Below are 20,843 nucleotides of genomic sequence, written 5' to 3'. Positions count from 1 at the left end.
TTGAGTGTCCAGAAGGCAGCATAAACATTAGAACATTGAGAAAGCGTGAATTCAACCCAGTCTCTGCCATCAAAACAGCAGTAAAAATGTACTCACCCCTATTGAATTTAATTTCAATTTGCTTTTTTTAATCCTGTTTATTAAAAAATAATTGCTAGCTGGCATCATGATCTGCATGACCCATAAAGTTGTGGACAAGTAGTGCGGTGACATTAGGCAAAAGAATGAAGGCGGATTGTGGGTCAGCAAGAGCAGTGGCAATGTGTGGCCTCTGGTCTGCTGTCACCAGGGAAACTGCATTTGCATGGAGAGCTGGGTATAGTGCATCGTCAATGCCACCCAGAAGTGTACAATTTTAGTGAACAGAGTACTGACAGGTGGCAGCAGCAACAGCAGGAGGAGGAGGCGGTGGGCTCTGAGACGGAGTATGGATGGCATTGGTAACTGGCATCTAGAGATGTTTACTGGGCAGGCAGCAGCAGCAACAGCAGAAAGAGTAGGCGGTGGGCCCTGAGAAGGAGTGTGGATGGCATTGGTAACTGGCACCAAGAGCTGGGTACTGGGCAGGCAGCAGCAGTAACAACAGGAGGAACAGGCGGTGGGCCCTTAGACAGAGCAAGGTTTGCATTATTAACTGGCATCTAGAGCTGGGAACTGGGCAGGAAGTAGCAGTAACAGCATAAGAAGGAGGCAGTGGGCCCTGAGACGGAATGTGGACGGCATTGTTAACTGGCATCTAGAGCTGGGTACTGGGCAGGCGGCAACAGTAACAGCAGGAGGAGGAAGCGGTGGGCCTTGGCACAGAGTGTGGACGACATTAGTAACTGGCATCTAGAGCTGGGTACTGGGCAGGAAGCAGCAGTAACAGCTTGAGGAGGAGGCAGTAGGCCCTGAGAAGGAGTGTAGACGGCATTAGTAACTGGCATCTAGAGCTAAGTATTGGGCAGGGAGCAGCACTAACAGCATGAGAAGGAGGCAGTGGGCCCTGAGACAGAGCAAGGACAGCATTAGTAACTGGCATCTAGAGCTGGGTACTGGGCAGGCAGCAGCAGTAACACATGAGGAGGAGGCGGTAGGCCCTTAGACGGAGTGTTGATGCAGCAGCAGTAACACATGAGGAGGAGGCGGTAGGCCCTTAGACGGAGTGTTGATGGCATTGGTAACTGGCATCTAGAGCTGGGTACTGGGCAGGCGGCAGCAGCATCAGCATGAGGAGGAGGGGGTGGGCCCTGACACAGAGCATGGACGGCATTAGTAACTGGCATCTAAAGCCGGGTGTAGTGCATCGTCAATGACACCCCAAAGTGTGTAATGCAAGTGTGTAATCTGAAATTTGGGATTGAAAGTAGAAGGGACAGACAAAGATGTTTTGAGCGCCAGCACTATTTATTGCTGTGGTCTGTGGTGCCAGAAGCAGGAGTAAGGTAGACGATATTGCTAGCTTTCATCATGAAGCAGATGACATGAATGTCAACCCTCAATCTTACAATACGTAGCTTAAAAATTAGGCAAAGACAATGGTACCTATCAATGTGGCAGTACTGGGGGTTTTGTCAGGACAGGCATCCTCCTCATAACTGCTGTCGTCAACACCACCACCACCAGCCAGAAAAGAGCCACCAATCGTGCACCATGCGCTTCATCTGTTCTCGATGGTTATGCCTCTGCACTTCATTTGTTTGAAGTGACCGCATCAGGTTTTGCCAGGCATCCAGAAAATCCCCCGTCTTGGCCTACACTTTGGATGTGTGCATGCATGCTGGCTTTACTGCTGATGCTGCTGCTGCTGCAACCACTACAGGAAGATGCTGTAGAGGCGGTGTCCACTTGAGATCCTGTGTGGAATGTGGTGAGCAGAACTCCTGACACAGCGGGTCGCATAGTATTCTGCTCGGGTGGCTCACCTTTTCTTCATCATCATCATAATCATTTTCCTCCTTCTCCTCTTGAAACTCATGATGATGGCCATTGTCCCTTCTTGCTCCTCCTGATGCTGGGTGTGTGCTATGGAGTGTAATGTCACCCTCATTCTCCTCCCACATTTCTTCCCCACCTCTCCCATCGCCACTTTCTATCAGCCCACACAAGCAGAAAGATGATGAGTATGACATTGTTCCAGCCTGACCGCTCTCGACTCACAAGGTTTGTGGCCTTTTCAAAGGGGGCCAGTACCTTGTATAGGGTCTCCCACTGCAGCCACTGGTCACTGCTAAAATAGCTCAGTTGTGTGGCTGTACCAAGGGCAGCGTTGCCTCTAAAGTAATGGCGGATGGCTATCTTTTGCTCACACAGACGCTGGAGCATGTGCAGGGTGGAGTTCCATCTAGTTATAGTGTCACAAATGAGTCTATGCGGTGGCAGACTCTGTTGGCGCTGGATCTTGCTAAGTGCCACGACGGCAGTAGGGGATCGGCAGACATGGTTGCAGATGGAGCGAGCCTGTCTCAGTAAGTTTTGCAGTCCTAGGTACGTGCGGAGGAACTTTTGCACCACCAAGTTCAGTAGGTGCGCAAAGCAGGACCCCGTTGTCACACACTACATTGCCTGTTGTGAGCCGGGAGGGCGTCAGCTAAGCATCAACCTCTCTGTGCAAAGCAGACAAGAGTTCTCTGGCAGTGTAACTTTTCGCCCACAAGGACACCAGTTTCAGCACTGCCTGGCAATGCGTGTGGTTGAGGGAGTTGTAGTGGCATGCCCCCTTAACCACAGTGTCTTCTGCTGCTGCCCATTCAGGAGGAGTGTTGAAAGGAGAGGGTTTGCCAGTAGAAGGAATGAAGATGAAGGAGGAGGAGGGAGAGGACTGGGGTGACCCATGCTTTCCCACCACACCCCTCGGCGGGTGTACCAGGTGTTGTAATGCCTCTTGCAGACTACTGCCCACTGAGCTATTCAAGGCCACCCAGTGAGCTGTGAAGGACAGGTAGCGTCCCACTCTGTGCCTGGTTGTCCATCTGTCAGCAACAACAAGGACCTTCTTCCCCCACTAGGCCTAAAATTCCCATTATTACAAAATTCAATCAACATCATCAAAGTGTTCAGAGAATGATTTCTAAACACTGATCCCAATATTCGCACCTATTTGGGCACCAAACCTTTGATTACTTATAGAAAGACAAGTTCTCTGAGAGATTCTCTTGTGCATAGTCATTACACCTCATACAAAGACATGGAACTAGACCCTAAACCCCATGGTACATATCCATGTGGCCATTGTGGACAATGTAGCTGGCTTCACAAAAATTCTACATTAGTACTTCCCAATGGTTCTACACATAAACTCAAATACCATGTCGACTGTTCATCATCAGGGGTCATATACCTCATCTTATGCTCTTGTGGCCGTTTTCATGTAGGCAAAACAAAAAGGCCTTTCAAAAAACGCATTTATGAACATATATATTCTATTAGGAATGGAAAAATGGTCACACCTATTAGATTCCATGTTGGAATGGAACACAAATTCGGTACCAATTGTATCAAATATACAGCATTGGATGAAATCACCCCCAACACTAGAGGGGGTGATTTTGATAGTATTCTTCTCCAATGTGAAATGAAATGGATTTTCACCCTAAGAGCAAACCATTTTCCAGGACTAAACAAAATGTTTAGCTTCAAACAATTTTTCACACCTGATTCCGTACACCTTGGATACTTACAGTCTAGGAATGCTATTTTTACTATGTCTAGAATCATACTATATGATATGTTAACTGCCAATATTTGATTATGTATGTGATAATTTCCAGTCACTATAATACTACTATAATATCTATAATATGTTTTTGACCATCATGTTAACAATATGTGGATTTAAAGACACCGTTACTTTTGAACCTAATATGTATGTGATAATGTCCAGTTACTATAACTATAATATCTATAATAGGATTTTTATCATCATTAGTTTTCTTCCTACATATCTGGCTCGCTGCCAGAGCTCCTTCATCCTTCATCATCGGGGACGGGGGCATCGATATTTTATCGATGCAGCACAAAGCTGGGGGGGGTAATCCCGATCCTGCTCACTTTAAGTCCCCGCATGACGGGCTCGCTGTGCCCTGTTTGCACATCACGGATGCCCTCTGTCAGGGCACTGACCCAGCCTGATCCTGCTAACACAAAATCACCCCCACCTCTGTGGGCGTTTTCTGGATGAGAGGAACCCTTCAGGGAATGCCTCCCATCCGCGACAACGCCCACAGGTCCTGACGTTCTCTCACGTCAGTAATTTCCCTTAGGCAGAGACAGACTTCTGGAACGCTGCCTCCCACACCTTATATGGAGGAGACTCCCGGAAGTCTACCTCTCCACTCACTTGTCAGCACGCCAGCTTCACACACAGACCGCTGCTGCGGTCTCTGTGCTCTGCTATTATGCCACAGGTCGCCCAATGCCATGCCTTCCCCTGCGTCTACCACTTATCTTTAACTTATTTGGGCAAAAATGCACCTGTACCAGTCTTCAGAAAATTCTCTGGCTTTAGGTATATATAGCAAAGTTAGATGACACCTAAACCTCTGTCTTTTTTTGAGAGAAAAACAGACTTTTTACTGGTTTTGTGGATATTTAGTAAGTTTGATCACAGTAAAATCTCTGTCTTTTTTTTAGAGAAAAAACTAATTTTTTCTAGATTTGTGGATATATACCGTATTTTTCGGACCATAAGACGCACTTTTTTTCCTCCTAAAGTGGGGGGAAAATCAGGGTGCATCTTATGGTCCGAATGCAGAGGTACAGGGGCATATTTTTTTACTTACCTGTGTCCCCGCCGGTCCCCGGCTGCGCCGATCTCTGCCTGTTCTGTGATCCAGCGTGCGGCACTTGTGCCCGCCCACAAAGGTGCGCCGATTGATTTGATGAATGCCGATCGGCGCCGCCTTCATGGGCGGGCACAAGTGCCGCACGCTGGATCTCAGGGGAACACAGGAGGAAAACAGACAGAGGCTGACAGCAGCCAGTGTCTGTGTTCCTCCTTTGTGTTCCCCTGTGTCCCAGCGTGCGGCACTTGTGCCCGCCCACAAAGGTGCGCCGATTGATTTGATGAATGCCGATCGGCGCCGCCTTCATGGGCGGGCACAAGTGCCGCACACTGGATCTCAGGGGAACACAGGAGGAAAACAGACAGAGGCTGACAGCAGCCAGTGTCTGTGTTCCTCCTCTGTGTTCCCCTGTGTCCCAGCGTGCGGCACTTGTGCCCGCCCACGAAGGCGGCGCCGATTGATTTGATGAATGCCGATCGGCGCCGCCTTCGTGGGCGGGCACAAGTGCCGCACGCTGGATCTCAGGGGAAATCAAATCAATTTTTTTTTTCTTGTTTTCCCTTGTGCGGAAAACCTGGTGCGTCTTATAGTCCGGAGCGTCTTATGGTCCGAAAAATACGGTAGCAAGTTTAGTGACACTTAAATCTCTGTCTTTTTTTTGAGAGAAAGACAATTTTTTCTAGATTTGTAGATATATAGCAAGTTTGATGACACTTAAATCTGTCTTTTTTTGAGAGAAAGACAGAAATTTTTCTAGATTTGTGTATATATAGCAAGTTTGATGACACCTAAACATCGTCTAAACACACGTCTTTTTTTGAGCAAAAGACAGAATTTTTGTTCTGGCTTTGTGGATATTTAGCAAGTTTGATCACAGTAAAATCTTTGTCTTTTTTTTAAAGAGAATTTTTTCTGCCTTTGTTGATATATAGCAAGTTTGATGACAATTAAATCTGTGCCTTTTTTTTAGAGAAAGACAGATCTTTTTTTGGCTTTGTTGATATATAGCAAGTATGATGACACTTAAATCTCTGCCTTTTCTTTTTAGAGCAAGACAGATTTTTTTCGGTCGCCCAATGCCATGCCTTCCCCTGCGTCTACCACTTATCTTTAACTTATTTGGGCAAAAATGCACCTGTATCAAACAGTCTTCAGAAAATTTTCTGGCTTTGTGGATGTTTAGCAAGTTTGATCACAGTAAAATCTCTGTCTTTTTTGGAGAGAAAGACAGATTTTTTTTCTGGTTTTGTGGATATTTAGTAAGTTTGATCACAGTAAAACCTCTGTCTTTTTTTGAGGGAAAACACATTTTTTTTCCAAATTTGTGGATATATAGTGAGTTTGGTGACACTTAAATCTCTGTCTTTTTTTGAAGGAAAGACAGATTTTTTTCTGGATTTGTGTACATAAAGCAAGTTGGATGACACTTAAACCTCTGTCTTTTTTGGGAGAAAGACAATATTTTTTTTAACTTTGTGGATATTTAGCAAGTTTGATCATAGTAAAATCTCTGTCTTTTTTTTTAGAGAAAAAACAAATTTTTTCTAGATTTGTGGATATTCAGCAAGTTTGATGACACTTACATCAGAATTTTTTCTGGCTTTGTGGATAGTGTTGTTCTTCGAATTCACGTAACAACAACACCAGAACATTGTTCTAATGTTTGACCTGAATATGGTTGTTCGAAATCGGGTGGACCCAACCCGAATTTTGCTGGATTCGAAGCCCCGAATTTGACCCTCCCACAATGCCTAGGGACCTCCCCCATGATGCCTAGGGCCTTCCAATAACAGCAGGGATGCTCCCCTCCATGTTTGTTGTGACAGGCAGCCGATTGGCTGTCTGTCACTCCATGCCACACAGGCAGCCATTGCCCTATATAAGGCCTGCATTTACCACTCCTGACAGAGATTTGCTAGCATCACAACCTTTCTGTGCTGCTTGGCTTGCTTTGTCAAAGTGAAAAAAAGTGCTTTACTTTGTTAGACTGTGTCACACTTACACTATTAGCCAGATAGATTGTTGGATTGTAATGTATTAGCGCAGTCCTGAAATCTACTGTACTCAGATAGGTGGAGTGTTTCATTGTTAGCTAGATAGATAGATAGACAGATAAGTACATACATAGATAGATACATTGATAGATAGATAAAGTGTGTTACATACACGCAGCCAGAGGCAGGGTCCCCTCGCTGACTGCGTGCACAGTATCACACTTGTACTGAGAGACAGACACACAGACGCAGTGTATACTGCAGTATATAGTTTGTATACTGTGCTGCATATTACAAGCGTCACCACTGAAGGAAAGTGCTGCATACAACACACACAGCGCACTTGCATTTTTTGTGTCAACCCGCCCCCTTCCTCCCCCCCAAAAAAAATCCATTTACTGTACAAATTTACATATTCATATAGCATATTAGCTACAAAGTATTTTGCAGGGTGTCAAGCCACAAAAAAAATGTCTACACTGTCTGGCCAAAGAGGAAAGGGCAGCTTTGGCAGGGGTGGCAAGCAAAGCAGTATGAGTTTGTTTTTAGCTGCGGACTCAAGAACAAGAAGCGCTGCTGTTGGTGGTGGGCATCCATTATTGCCACACCATGAACAAGACGTAGTGGAGTATGGACGACGACCGACTGTACACACGGCAGATTTTCGCCCGATAATTGGCCGATACCGATTATCGGGCGAGAAAAATTTGCCGCGTGTACGCAGCTTAAGTCAATTATATAAAGTGGGCCAAAATCTAAAATGCCATTCAAATCTGCAAAAACACCCTGAAGGGATGGAAAAGCAAGAAAAGGTTTGGCACAAAGTGGATTTGGCCTTGGAACTTTGATATACTAGTACTATTTGTTTTGTGTAAACGCTTAAATAATGCATACACTCCAGTATTTAAGAGGATTAGGTTAAGCAACAATACAACATCTGTTCATTTCTGCGTGCGGGACCCTGCTTGTGAGCTTGGCAATCAATGTGCTTTGATGTTGTGCTTGGCAACCTGGACCTCCTTCCATCATCATCATCAGGTGTGTTAGAATGAGTATGCAACTCAGTGGACAACTAATCGACAACCAGTTTGGACAGCAAGTGGAAGTGTGTTTGTATACAATAGTGCTAAGATCAGGCAGCACAGCACAATGACAACAAACCTATAACACAACTACAAATGAACACAGGAGTTGTGTGTGGACAAATCAACATGTCAGGCTATAAAAAAAACAAAAAAAAGAAATAAAATCATGACAATTTATTCAGAAAAGGAATATGCACATAATACATTCAAATACCAATATGTGATAAAGGCAACAAGGGGGGTCAAGTAGGAGTTTGGTGTGGAAACCATGCAGACATTTGTACTCAATACTTGTGGAAAAAATGACAACACATTGCTGAAGAATTGCTAAACTACAGAAACTGGCATTACAAACCAGGCACAAAAACATTGCAGCAACATATGAAGCTAAAAATCATGAGGATTACAAAAAATCACATCAATGCATGTGATCAATGCAAATTTACTTACTTACAAAATTTTTTATTTCTCAAAAGTCAAACCGGAATGAAATTTTTATCAGGTCATAAATGTTTGTTCACATGTTTTTTTACACTCATACTATTGTGTGATGACATATTTGAAAGTGCCATTTAGTATATATCCAGCTTGATAGAAATTAGTTTGCAGTGTTGCAACCAAAAGAAAAAGTGCAACAAATGTAACTATAAATTGAGTAGAATGTAACATAAAAAAGTAACACTTACAAAAAAAAAAAAAACATCAACATTTAAGATTCAAACTGACCTATAAAATGGACTGGAGATGCGTGCAGAACAGGGCGCAGGTGTGCGCTAATCAATTGCTATCACCTCATCGTTAAGGATAACATCTCCTTCTGAATCGCGCAGCTGAAAATTAATCGCCTCAATTGGCGTATTCGAGATTTTTGCAGGAAACCGGCAGGCGAGTTCATTAGAACTCGGGCCCGACTCGCGCTAATAGAGGTTGCTGACCAGTGAGCGTATGCGCATTTCATTGATGAATCAGGCCCCTTGTCTCAGAGCCCACCACCTCCTCCTCCTACTGCTGTAAATGATGCTGCCGCCTGCCAAGTACCAAACTCTAGATGCCAGATACTAATGCTGTCCATGCTCCATCTCAGAGCCCACCACCTCATCCTCCTGCTGTAAATGATGCTGCCGCCTGCCCAGTACCCGACTGTAGATGCCAGATACTAATGCCATCCACGCTCCATCTCAGAGCCCACCGCCTCCACCTCCTCCTGCTGTAAATGACGCTGCCACCTGCCCAGTACCTGACTTTAGATGCCAGATACTAATGCCATCCATACTCCATCTCAGAGCCCACTGCCTCCTTTTCCTTCTGCTGTAAATGATGCTGCCGCCTGTCCAGTACCAAACTCTAGATGCCATATACTAAAGCCGTCCACACTTCGTCTCAGAGCCCACCGCCTTCTCCTCCTGCTTTAAATGATGCTGCTGCCTGCCCACTAACAAACTTCAGATACCAGATACTAATGCCAACCACACTCTGTCTCAGAGCCCACCGCCTCCTCCTCCTTCTGCTGTAACTGATGCTGCCGCCTGCCCAGTACCTGACTGTAGATGCCAGATACTAATGCCGTCCACACTCTGTCTCAGAGCCCACCGCCTCCACCTCCTCCTGCTGTAAATGATGCTGCCGTCTGCCCAATACCCAACTCTAGATGCCAGATACTATTGCCATCCACACTTCGTCTCAGAGCCCACCACCTCTTCCCCTGCTGTAAATGATGCCGCCGCCTGCCCACTAACAAACTCTAGATGCCAGATACTAATGCCATCCACACTCTGTCTCAGGGCCCACCGCCGCCTCCTCCCAGTACCTAGCTCTAGATGCCAGTTAACAATGCCAACCACATTTCTCAGGGCCCACCGCCTCCTGCTGTAACTGATGCTGCCGCCTGCTCAGTACCCTACTCTAGATGCCACTTGCTAGTACAGTCAAAACTTCGTCTCAGGGTCTACCGCCTCCTCCTTCTGCTGTCACTGATGCTGACACCTGCCCAGTACCCTACTCTAGATGACAGTTACTAATGCCGTCCACACTTTGTCTCAGAGCCCACCATCTCTTCCTCCTTCTGTTACTGCTGCCGCCTGCCCAGTACCCTGTACCCAGCTGTAGATGCCAGTTACTAATGCTGTCCAAACTTTGTCTCAGGGCCCACTGCTTCCTTCTTCAGCTGTTACTGATGCTGCCTCCTGCCCAATACCCTACTGTAGATTCCAGTTACTAATGCCATCCACACTTTGTCTAAGAGCCCACCACCTCTTCCTCCTGCTGTTACTGCTGCCGCATGCCCAGTACCCAGCTGTAGATGCCAGTTAAGAGGAGGAGGATGTCCATGCCGCATTTTACAAAGTTACAGCTAGCAGATAGGAAAAGGCAGTGTCCTACACAGCAATGTCTCCAGTAGCTAAAACTTCTACACTGTCCATATAGGTGATGGCCTCAAACAATAATGCTGTCCTTGCTCCGTCTCAGGGCCTACCGCCTCCTCCTCTCAGTACCCATCTCTAGATGCCAGTTAAGAATGTCATCCACACTACTCAGGGCCCACCACCTACTCTTCCTGCTATTACTGCTGCTGCCTGCCCACTGTCCAGTACCCAGCTCTAGATGCCAGACTAGACTCAAGCTCCACAGGGTTTTCTTTCCCCACTGATTCCGCCAAGCCCCGTTTCCTTTCATGTGCTTTCACTCGATAGCAGGCCCTGAGACGGAGTGTGGAAGGCATTAGTAACTGGCATCTAGAGCTGGGTGTAGTGGATCTTTATTGACATCCCGAAGTGTTTAATCTGAAATTTGTGATTGAATGTAGAAGGCCATGTTACCCCGGAACTAGGAAGTGGGACAGCAGTCCCTCTGTATATGTTAGAGGGATGAGATGGGAGACACCGGTATATTTAACGGGAACCGAGAGGTCCTGGATGACCACATTGAGCCATGAAGTTATTGAGCTCTGCAGATGTTCGAAGACTTCTCCACAACAAGTATGTGGCCGTCCTTGGAGACTCCATTCAAAGATCCGTCAACAAGGATCTTGTGAAAATACTGCAGAATGATGAGTTTCAGACTGAGAAGCAGCTGAAAGGGAAGGGTGAGATGTCATTTGCAAACGACACATTTGGGGATCTCTGGGTGAAATGCACAATGGCATAATTTACCACCAAGTGCGTCATTACAGAACTGACCACCACCTTGTACGGTTCTATTTCCTGACCCGTGTTTCTTCGGAGTACATAGAGAGCGTGCTGGCCAACTTCCAACATGGCCCGACGTTGTCATCATCAACTCGTGTATATAGGATGTTATCAGGTATTATGAGCAATCACCGCAAATGTACAAAACCAATCTGGACCCCCTTTTTTTTCGGCTCACCGAGGTGCTGAGCCCCAAATGTCTGGTGATATGCAACATGTCCATATCTGTTGGATTCAAAGCTGGTTAAGTGCTAGAGTACCCAATTCCTAATGTGCGCTGGCACATCAAAGAAGGGAATTTCTACAGCACCACACTGGCAGATTTGCACCAATTGGATGTGATTGACATGCACTTCCACTTATGCTTCGAGTTGCGCTCCAGGGTAAAAAATGCCACCCACTTGAATCAGCTGGCTCATCGAAAGTATACCTGCATCCTGATGGCTCATATTGATTAAGCCTGGGGAGTGCAGCAGGAACAGCAGGAAGAGGAGGCGGTGGGCTCTGAGACGGAGCATGGACAGCATTGGTAACTGGCATCTAGAGCTGGGTACTGGGCAGGCAGCAGCAGTAACAGCATGAGAAGGAGGCGGTGGGCCCTGAGACGGAGCAAAGAGGGCATTAGAGGTTGAGACCATCACCTATATGGACAGTGTCATAGCTATTGGAGACATGAATGGATGAACGAGATTCCAATCAGTCTCTACCTACTATGTAGCGAAACCACATGAAAGGGAACAGGCTTGGTGGAATCACCGGGGAAAGAAGACCCTGTTGAGCTTGAGTCTAGTCTGACATCTTGAGCTGGGTACTGGGCAGTGGGCAGGCAGCAGTAAGTGCAGGAGGAGTAACACAGCCATCCACGCTACGTCTCAGGGCCCACCGCCACTGTAGGGACAGTGGGAATCTCATTCATCCCAATAGCTACACCTTCTACACTGTCAATAAAGGATGATGGCCTCAAGCTGTAATGCCGTTCTTGCTCTGTCTCAGGGCCTCCCGCCTCCTCCTCATGCTGTTACTGCTGCCGTCTGCCCACTGCCCAGTACCCAGCTCTAGATGCCAGACTAGACTCAAGCTCAACAGGGTGTTTTTTCCCCACTGATCCCGCCAAGCCTTTTCCGTTTCATGTGGTTTTGATAAATAGTAGGTAGGGACAGATTGGAATCTCATTCATCAATTCATGTCTCCAATAGCTACAGCTTCTACATTTTCCATATAGGTGATGGCCTCAACCTCTAATGCCGTCCTTGCTCCTTCTCAGGGCCCACAGCCTCCTGCTCATGCTGTAACTGATGCCGCCTGCCCAGTACCCAGCTCTAGATGCCAGTTACCAAAGCTGTCCACGATCTGTCTCAGGGCCCACCGCCTCCTCCTCCTACTGTTGCCACCTGTCAGTACGCCATTCATAAATATTGATGATGCACTACACCCAGCTCTAGATGCCAGTTACCAATGCGGTCCCCGCTCTGTCTCAGTGCCCACCGCCTCCTCCTCCTGCTGCTGCCACCTCTCACTTGTAACTTATAACAGAGCTGTCTAGCTGGCTAATTTTTTGACTGAAAGACCCCCCTCAGAGACCTCTGCCTGTACTCTGAAGCCTGTGTATGGCTTGTAACGGAGCGGTGAAACCTGGTGGCTAATTTTTGGACCAGAGGAATCCCCTCATGTCCCTCTCTGCCTCTACTCGGAGACTGTATAAAATCCGGCATGTTCCCTTGACCACCCCATAAAATAATTATGCATTATTGGACCAAATAGCGGTCGAATCGAGTAGTGAGCTATTCGACCAACACTACTGATAACCAGTATTGTACCCCCACCCCCCTTCTTCCCCAATACCAGATGACTGCTCAAGTAAATGACCAAGAAACTGCAGGAGAGATGAATGCACAGATCCACAATAGTTATGTAGCAAAAACAAAAAATGACATGCACTGCAGGTCCACAGTACAACATTCTCTTTACCTGGGAAAGCAGTGAGCAGCACAGTTAAGACATTACTAAATCTCATTCCAAATCTTGTAAAATGCAATACAGGCACAGGGCCTTGGATCTCACACAATATATATATATATATATATATATATATATATATATACAGCTCAAGGCTTAAAGCACTAAGTGCATTGCTATTTTCAGGAGGATCACTAAGAGATTATGTAAACTGCCATTGCTGACCTGCTTCTAAAACATACTGTTTGCCTGGGTGATGTTCTGATCCTCTACCTAAACCACTAAACTAATACATTCTAAAACACCTACCCAGAATGAGCATGAGGCCCAGGTATTCATCAGTTATATGAATGTTTGTTTCAGACGTGTGACTTAAACAACTAGAGGGAGAAATTGTGTTTCACATTCAGGTAATTCTTTAGAATGAGCTCAGTAATGGAAACTTTTATAATCCCTTAGTGAGAGTTCCACTTAAAGAAAGAAGATAGATTTTCTGGGTAGTGTTTAGGCAACAACTGACTTTTCTATATGTTCCCTGTATCATAGAGAACAGTCAACAAGCATAACATTTTTGAGGTCTTCTACTTCATGTCATTATTGATCTGTGTTACAGCAAGAAAGTCTAAGGGACAAAAATAAATTGATAATAATTTCCAGTTCTTTTTTGTTTATAGTTTTCTCCTAAATCCATACGGATTTTTCAGACATTACAATATTGATAAAAATAGACTTTTTTATTTACATCAATAAAAACAATCACAAAAACAGTTGTGAAGCACAGCCAGAAAGAATTAATCAGCAACAATCTCATTTAATGTTTATTCCAGAGCTCCCAAAGCTTCTGGCTTTATCATTATTATCACTTCTAATCACAATGATATATATTTTTATTATCTCCCAGAAGCTTTCCAAACTCCACACGTTTCACAACGACTGGTATAGGAGCTACATATTTTCTATAAATACAGTGCAAGAATATTTAGATCAACTTGCAACTACAAGTAGTTACAACTACTTCTCAACAATGACTACAATCTCAAATTCACATGGTGTATCAACCCTCATCAGATAGCATTTTTGGATATTTTCATTAATATTCTCCCTGACCACCGTATTACTGCCACACTATACAGAAAGGAGACAGCAGGCAACACCATTCTCCATGCTAAAAGCGCCCACCCCAAATCCTTGATTAAAAGTATTCCCTACAGTCAGATGTTAAAACTCAGAAGGAACTGTACTTCTGACAGATTTTAAAATTGAAGCCAAAGCCCCCAGTCAAAGACTAATTACTCGAGGTTACAGCAAAAAAACATCTCAAAAGGACATACCAAAAAGTCTTCAAATTAAACCCTAAGGAACTTATCTTCAAAACTGCCACGACCTCAACCCAAATTACCTCTAATCATGAAATTTAATGAACACCATCAATCGATACGTCAAATGATTTCTACACATTGTAACATCCTCACTTCCGATCCCACGATCAGCAATATTCTAGAATGAATATGATAAACCCTGTATTACATACAAAAAATCAAACTCATTATGTGACTCATTAGTCATAAATTATTTCAACCCTCAATCTATAAACCCAGAACAAGATAGAATACACGGCACATTTAAATGTGGTTCTTGTAACCAATGTTAATGAAAATCAAACACTTCCATTACCTAATGGTACTACATATAAAATTCATTATCACGTTAACTGTCAATCATCTGAAATGATTTATCTTATCACTTGTTCCTACGGGAGATTCTATGTGGGTAAAACTAAAATACCATTTCGCAAACGAATTTATGAACACTTATATTCCGTTAGAAATGGCAAAATGACCAACCCTATTAGTTATCACGTAGGGGCAGAACACAATTTTGACATTCACTGTATTATTTTTGCCGCCCTGGAACAAATACCGTCCAGTCCCAGAGGAGGTGATTATGATAAAAAAAACTTTTACAGCTAGAAACGAAAAGGATATTCTTACTAAAAGCAAACTACTTTCCCGGTCTTAATGACGTTTTCAGTTTTAAAGCATTGCTCTAAATATATCACATTATCAAATAACCCTTTGGAATTTTCATTTTATATATGAGACTCATGGTTGATATATTTATATGTATACCAATGTTACCTTTCTACTGACAAACTACAATATCTATGTATTCTGCTTTTCTTGTTTTTCCTTTATTATAGTATTATGTATTACGCTGTTTGTATGGATATTGTACCATGTTTGCTGTTATAGTTACAGCATTTCACAATTAATGATCTTCAGTGATTTTTCTATACAGATGCTGTAACAGATCTGCAGTTTTATTGAGGTAAAGAAGTTCATATCATGTGGTAACACTTAATATGTGACAATTAGTGTTTCGCTCCCAGGTTCCTGTATACTTGTTCTCCCCCTTCTTTCTTTCCCCCCTCCCCCTTTTCTTCTTTCTTTCTTTCTTTCTTTCTTCTTCTCTCCCTTTCCTTTTTCCTTCCCCCCTCCCCCTCCTTTTTCTTTATCCTCCTATTTATAATTTTAATCGGCGGTGGAGGGTTTCTCCCCAGTCCAGCCCGGCTTGCGGGGACAGGAGCGCCCAGGATCTTCCTGGAGGCTTCTATATATTGACCCCTCCTTCGGTCTGGGGGCGGGGTCTATATCTCCCCGTATATCCCCTTCTTTTTAGAGGGGGATGCTTTGCTGCGGCAGGTCTCCTGACCGACTGCAGCACTGAGCATAAGCGTTGGGGGACTAGCCCTCCGCCCCTGATTCTAGATGACGCCTAAGACACCGCCTGCCCGCCTTACATCATCAAACGGTTTGCACGTGGAGCCAGGGGATGTCCCAGGAACACCGTCCTTTAAATGGGGCAGCGTCCCTGGGACCCCCTGCTCCTATGCACAGAGGCCAGGAGGTTTCACACTGTTTGTCCTAAGTTCCTTTATACAGGTCAGTCTCAAAAAAACTTTTGGTGGCCATACCAAATATACATTTTAAGTACCTACCAGCAAATTTTTTTATCTGTATTTAGATTCACTCTCCATCAATACCTCTATTGGGATTTTGACTGGATAAGTTGCAATTACTGTCCCTATTATTGGGGATGGCATTATCCTAATAATACCTAATACAAGACCATGTAAGTTTCTACATATCTTTAATTTATTTATTTTTTCTCTTTCCATATAATTATTTATACTTATGATACTCCAAAATACACATTATGAGTATATTGATACTCAAAATATCATTATACAAAAATGTATATATTCACTAAATGGTGTTACAAATAACTTGATAGGTTTCTACCACAGATAATAATCTGGGATACCTGGCCATAGTTTGTTTCTTGGTGGATCCAGTTATGTACATAAATTATATTAATATAATTATACAAATGATACAATATGATCATAATTTTCACTAATTTAGACCCAATCACTGCAAGTGCCAAAAATTTGCTGATAAATCGATACCCCTGAAGAAGCCTATTAGGGCGAAACGCGTCGGGTACAGCAATCAACACAAACAATATGATTGGAGACTGGAATATTATGTATGGCAAGAAATGTATTTGATTGATTAGATGTTTGATGTCTAGAAACCGTTTTTGGGTCAAATTGAAAAACACACCAACAAATTCCTTTTTGGACGTGAGTTGAGTTTTTCCAGTATGCACAGAACGCCCCTTTGGGGCCAATGTAATGTTATCACAGGAAAGGATTTTGACTGATTTACTTGAAACTGTTATGTTTTTTTGTTTATATATTGGGTATTGTTCTGTGTAATTATTATAATGCTTTCTCTTTGTAATTCTTTTTTCTTACTCATTAGACAAGGGTTGGCACTTAACTTGATGACTCTTTCTACTGTACACCAACCACCATTGACATTCCTGAATTTCTAAATTCTGATGCAAAGTTTAAGGCCCTGATTTATTAAAGCTCTCCAAGGCTGGAGAGAATACACTTTCACCAGTGAAGCTGGGTGATCCAACAAACCTGGGATGGATCTGATCCAGGATTCAAAGCATTTGCTAAGAAATAGCAAATTACATTGAATGAATCTATTCCAGGTTTGCTGGATCACACAGCTTCACTGATGAAAGTGTATTCTCTCCAGCCTTGGAGAGCTTTAATAAATCAGGCCCTAAGACTCTTTTAAAGTGGAACTAAACACGTTATACTCACCTGTCCCCATTTCATCAGTGCCACCATTTTCTTCTCTCCTTCTTCCACCTTGAAATCTTCATCCATTTTGATCGACGACGTGCTTGGGAGTTTAGTCATTCCCAGCAAGAGCAAGAGGAAGCCGGCATTGCTGGGTATCCTGGGAACCAAACCTGAGTTGCACAGTTCCATGGAGTGATCAGGCAGATAGGAGAGATTATTGTAGAAGGGACGTTACCTGTGCCTTTCTGCAAAAATGACCCGTCTAACGTTAATTGCTGGCTAACATATAGTATAATAACTGCTAATTGTAGAGCAATGCTGGACTGCTTTTTGGCAAAGATGAGCTGGACAAGGCAAGTATTGCATACAGTAAGTATTGAAAACCAGAACTCTGTCAATCGTAATCTAAAATTACCACCGATATGTTACCCCTTCTCACCTGAAGTAGAAGGAACAAAGTAGACATTCCACCTACGCATTAGAAAAAAATCCCTGAAGTGGGTACTGATATCTTTACTTTTTATTCTGTGGCTGTAAATGGACAGAAATTACTGTCATTCATTGCAGTAATCCAGCCCATTTCCTTTAGGTTCAGGTACAATTAAAACTTTCATAAACATATTATAGCTTCAACATTTGTCATTAAAAGTTAAAACTCTGCCAAAGCTCAGCTAAAGTTTATTTGCCATGACTGGGGCGCAAAGGGCTGGATGAAGTTGAATATACATCTGATAGTCTGATAATGAGGGGGTCTCTATTTGACTTGCTGCACACTATCTTCTGAAGATGCAGCAAATTTGGAGTTAGCGAATTCAGAACAGGTATTAAGTAATGGATGACTGGCAAAGCTCAAGGTCAGCTTTAAAATATGGTGGACATTATAACCTGTCAAATCAAATCATACATCATCTAGTTTAATTTAGGTAGCTTTGCCAAGGTACTGTTCTTGAAAACAATAGAGAAGAAAAAAAAAAAGATCCATAGTCTCACTTATATATCCAGTGGAACCTCTTAGCAAAGATTAAAAGCCAGATTTTTATGCTTGACTGCTAGAAATATTTGGCTAATGGTCAGTAAATATCAGTTTTTATCTACTATATTACGTTTGCCAGTTATATAATCTAAATGTTTATATAAAATGAATGTTATTTTTAGTTTGGCAAAACATTACTACTTTTGTGCTGCTCTGATGGATTTCTGTCATTCTTGTCAATGACAAGTATCGGCCTAAACAGGTCGTATGAGTAGCAAGTCATTCCTAAATTTAAATAGCTGAATAAAATAATTTGAACTCACCCTGTTGTTTCTGTCTGTTTCACAAACAGCTTCTTCAGTTAGGCCTTGACGCATGAGAGCTTTTAAAACAATTGCATTGTTGCTACTGCAGGCTTTAAAGAGAGAAAGAGGTTCAGGACTAGGCATGCTATCAAAACTCCTAAAACTGTCCCCATCACAATCCGAAAATTCATACTGATCTCTGTCTTCAACTTCATCCCCATAATGCCAACCCTTAGTCTCAACATCCAGTGGATAAAATGAATCGTCAGATGCAATGCTTCTTGTGTCAGAAAGTTCTGAGAAGTCGTCATATTCTTCACACTCTTCCTCTTCATCCAAATAATTTGTACACCTGTTACTGCACTGCTTTAAGGAGGGAACAACTGCAAGGAGCTGTGGCAGAGGGTCTCCAGTACCCTGCCATGACACTCCATCCTGTTTATGTTTTTCTTCCAGTCTGTTTGCATCTTGTAGTAGGCCATTACCATCTTTGTTATCCACAGTAAACTGAACCTCTGATTTCTCCTTAGGTGTCCTCGCCTCGCTGCCTGTATTTGAAATCCCAGATATAAGCACCATTGATCTATATGAAAGAATAATAACTATTACTTACACTTGTTGATTTTTTCTATAAATGTAAAAGAATTATCTTTTTACAGACATTTCATTTACATTTATTTCTGTTCTTGGGTTGCAAAATATATTTCACTAATATTTTAAGTAATATAAAATATGTATTGTAGCTTTATTTTAGTGTTTTCCTATTTTGCATTAGGAAATTTTGTCAAGTAGCAACTTTTCTGTTTTTTGCAGTTAGAAATGAAATGTTCAAATGAAAGTACATTGTTCACACTTTTGAATGATGTTTAGCAAAACCCAGTAATTTTGCTTTTATAGGTAACACTTTTGCCTGCAAAACAGAACATTTTTTTTCATTTGTTATTTTTATATTTAAGAGGCACAAGTAGAAGCTAAATGTAAATACACAACGTAAAGAACAGAATAATCACAATACTGTCTACATGCCTACTTTTTAAAAAGCTGGAATGCAATTCAGCCTAATATAAGATAAAAAAGTTATGTCTACATTGCTTACCTTAGAGTGTAGTAAATATCAAGGAATGGATGCACCAAACATGTAATAGTTCCTTATGCATGCTAGCTAAATGGGGGAAAAGACATTTGGAAAAGTCCTGAAGCCTAATCCGATCATCATTTCTGAGAAGATTGAGAATCCAGATTAGTACGTTGACATCAGGGGAACGTTTTAAAAGAGATTTAAATAGAAAATGTGCAGCTGTCAGTGCCAGTTATTGTATAACATAAATATAATCATGAATCCAAGCTGGTGGGAACTTCTGTAAATTTCTGGTAGCTAAACATATTTAGTGAAATTAAGAAGAAAGACTTAAAATGTCGTAAAAATATAGCACGCATTTAGACAAGACTATCTAGGAAATTAGATTTTTAAGTAGATTCCCGACTCTACTGTGAAGAAAAAGTAATAGGATTTATTATATAAAAGGTAAAGGACCTGCTTATCTGTAAATAATAGTAACACTCGTCCTTGGGCCTTTTGTGCCCCATAAAACAGCTATCCAAAAAACTGAATTGAAAAATTTAAGTTTTAACCTTTTTGTAATAATCTGCATTTTAATAATTTTTCGAGTGTCAGTAAAAATAAGGTGGGTGAAAAAAATACATCATATAGGGCTGTATTTAAAAATATTTCCCTGTTGATTTATCTAAAATTCTCTGAGAAGTGTTTGAATCTCAGTTCCTATTAAAACAATGACTTGTCCTGTCATCTAGTGGCCAATTGTCAAAGTGCACAGATGTCTCATAGGAAATGCAATATGTATAAACGAAAATGTGCCTTAATTCATGGAAATGTGTATATGACCCTTTCTAATGCAGCATGGATTTTGCATGGCATGTGGGTTGTGGTGTGTGACTGTGAAAGTGCGTTGCCCGCTATTATAACATGCATTTGACTGACTTTCTAATCAAGTAAAAATACTATTACTGTGATAAAATTCTTCTTAAATACAAGTAAAATTACTGGTCTAAAAATCTACTCAAGTAAAGTAAAAAAGTAGCTAATTTAAAATGTACTTCAATTAAAAAGTACATTTTCAACTATTTTTAATTATAGAAACATACTTACAACTCAGGGAGCAATAACAAATAAAACATGTCAACACATGACATTTAAAACATTTAAAAGTATAACATAGTGACAAAAAATCATCTGTGTTACTATCTAAAATGCTGGGCAGACAATATGCAGGACCACAGAATCTCAGATATCATATCTGCAGTAAAACCAGTGGTGATTTGTTTTCTACAGGGAACCTCTAAGTTTCTCCGCTGGTTGTTTAAATGTTCTGTTCTGTGACTGTTTTTATATGGAATCT

The 20,843-nt window shown here is 42.4% G+C and overlaps 1 protein-coding gene across 2 annotated transcripts in view; it reads right to left on the bottom strand.

The window, feature by feature from the left end:
* Positions 1 to 19,842, bottom strand: part of ANKRD33B (ankyrin repeat domain 33B) — a 175,091-nt gene extending 155,249 nt beyond the window's left edge. Inside the window, exons 1-2 of one of the 2 annotated variants that reach the window (XM_072411973.1) lie at positions 19,523 to 19,842; positions 18,445 to 19,009 (exon numbers count right to left, since the gene is read on the bottom strand). In XM_072411973.1, the coding sequence (XP_072268074.1) occupies positions 18,445 to 19,005 (561 nt within the window). In that variant the 5' untranslated portion in view covers positions 19,006 to 19,009; positions 19,523 to 19,842. The remainder of the gene's footprint in view (positions 1 to 18,444; positions 19,010 to 19,522) is intronic. The other variant, XM_072411972.1, reaches the window with a different exon arrangement.
* Between the last annotated feature and the right edge of the window lie 1,001 nt (positions 19,843 to 20,843).

The sequence above is a fragment of the Pyxicephalus adspersus genome, chromosome 5 (assembly GCF_032062135.1).
Source record: "Pyxicephalus adspersus chromosome 5, UCB_Pads_2.0, whole genome shotgun sequence".
Lineage (NCBI taxonomy): Eukaryota > Metazoa > Chordata > Amphibia > Anura > Pyxicephalidae > Pyxicephalus > Pyxicephalus adspersus.
Note: the sequence above shows the minus strand (reverse complement) of the source record. Positions and strands in the feature narration are given on the sequence as shown.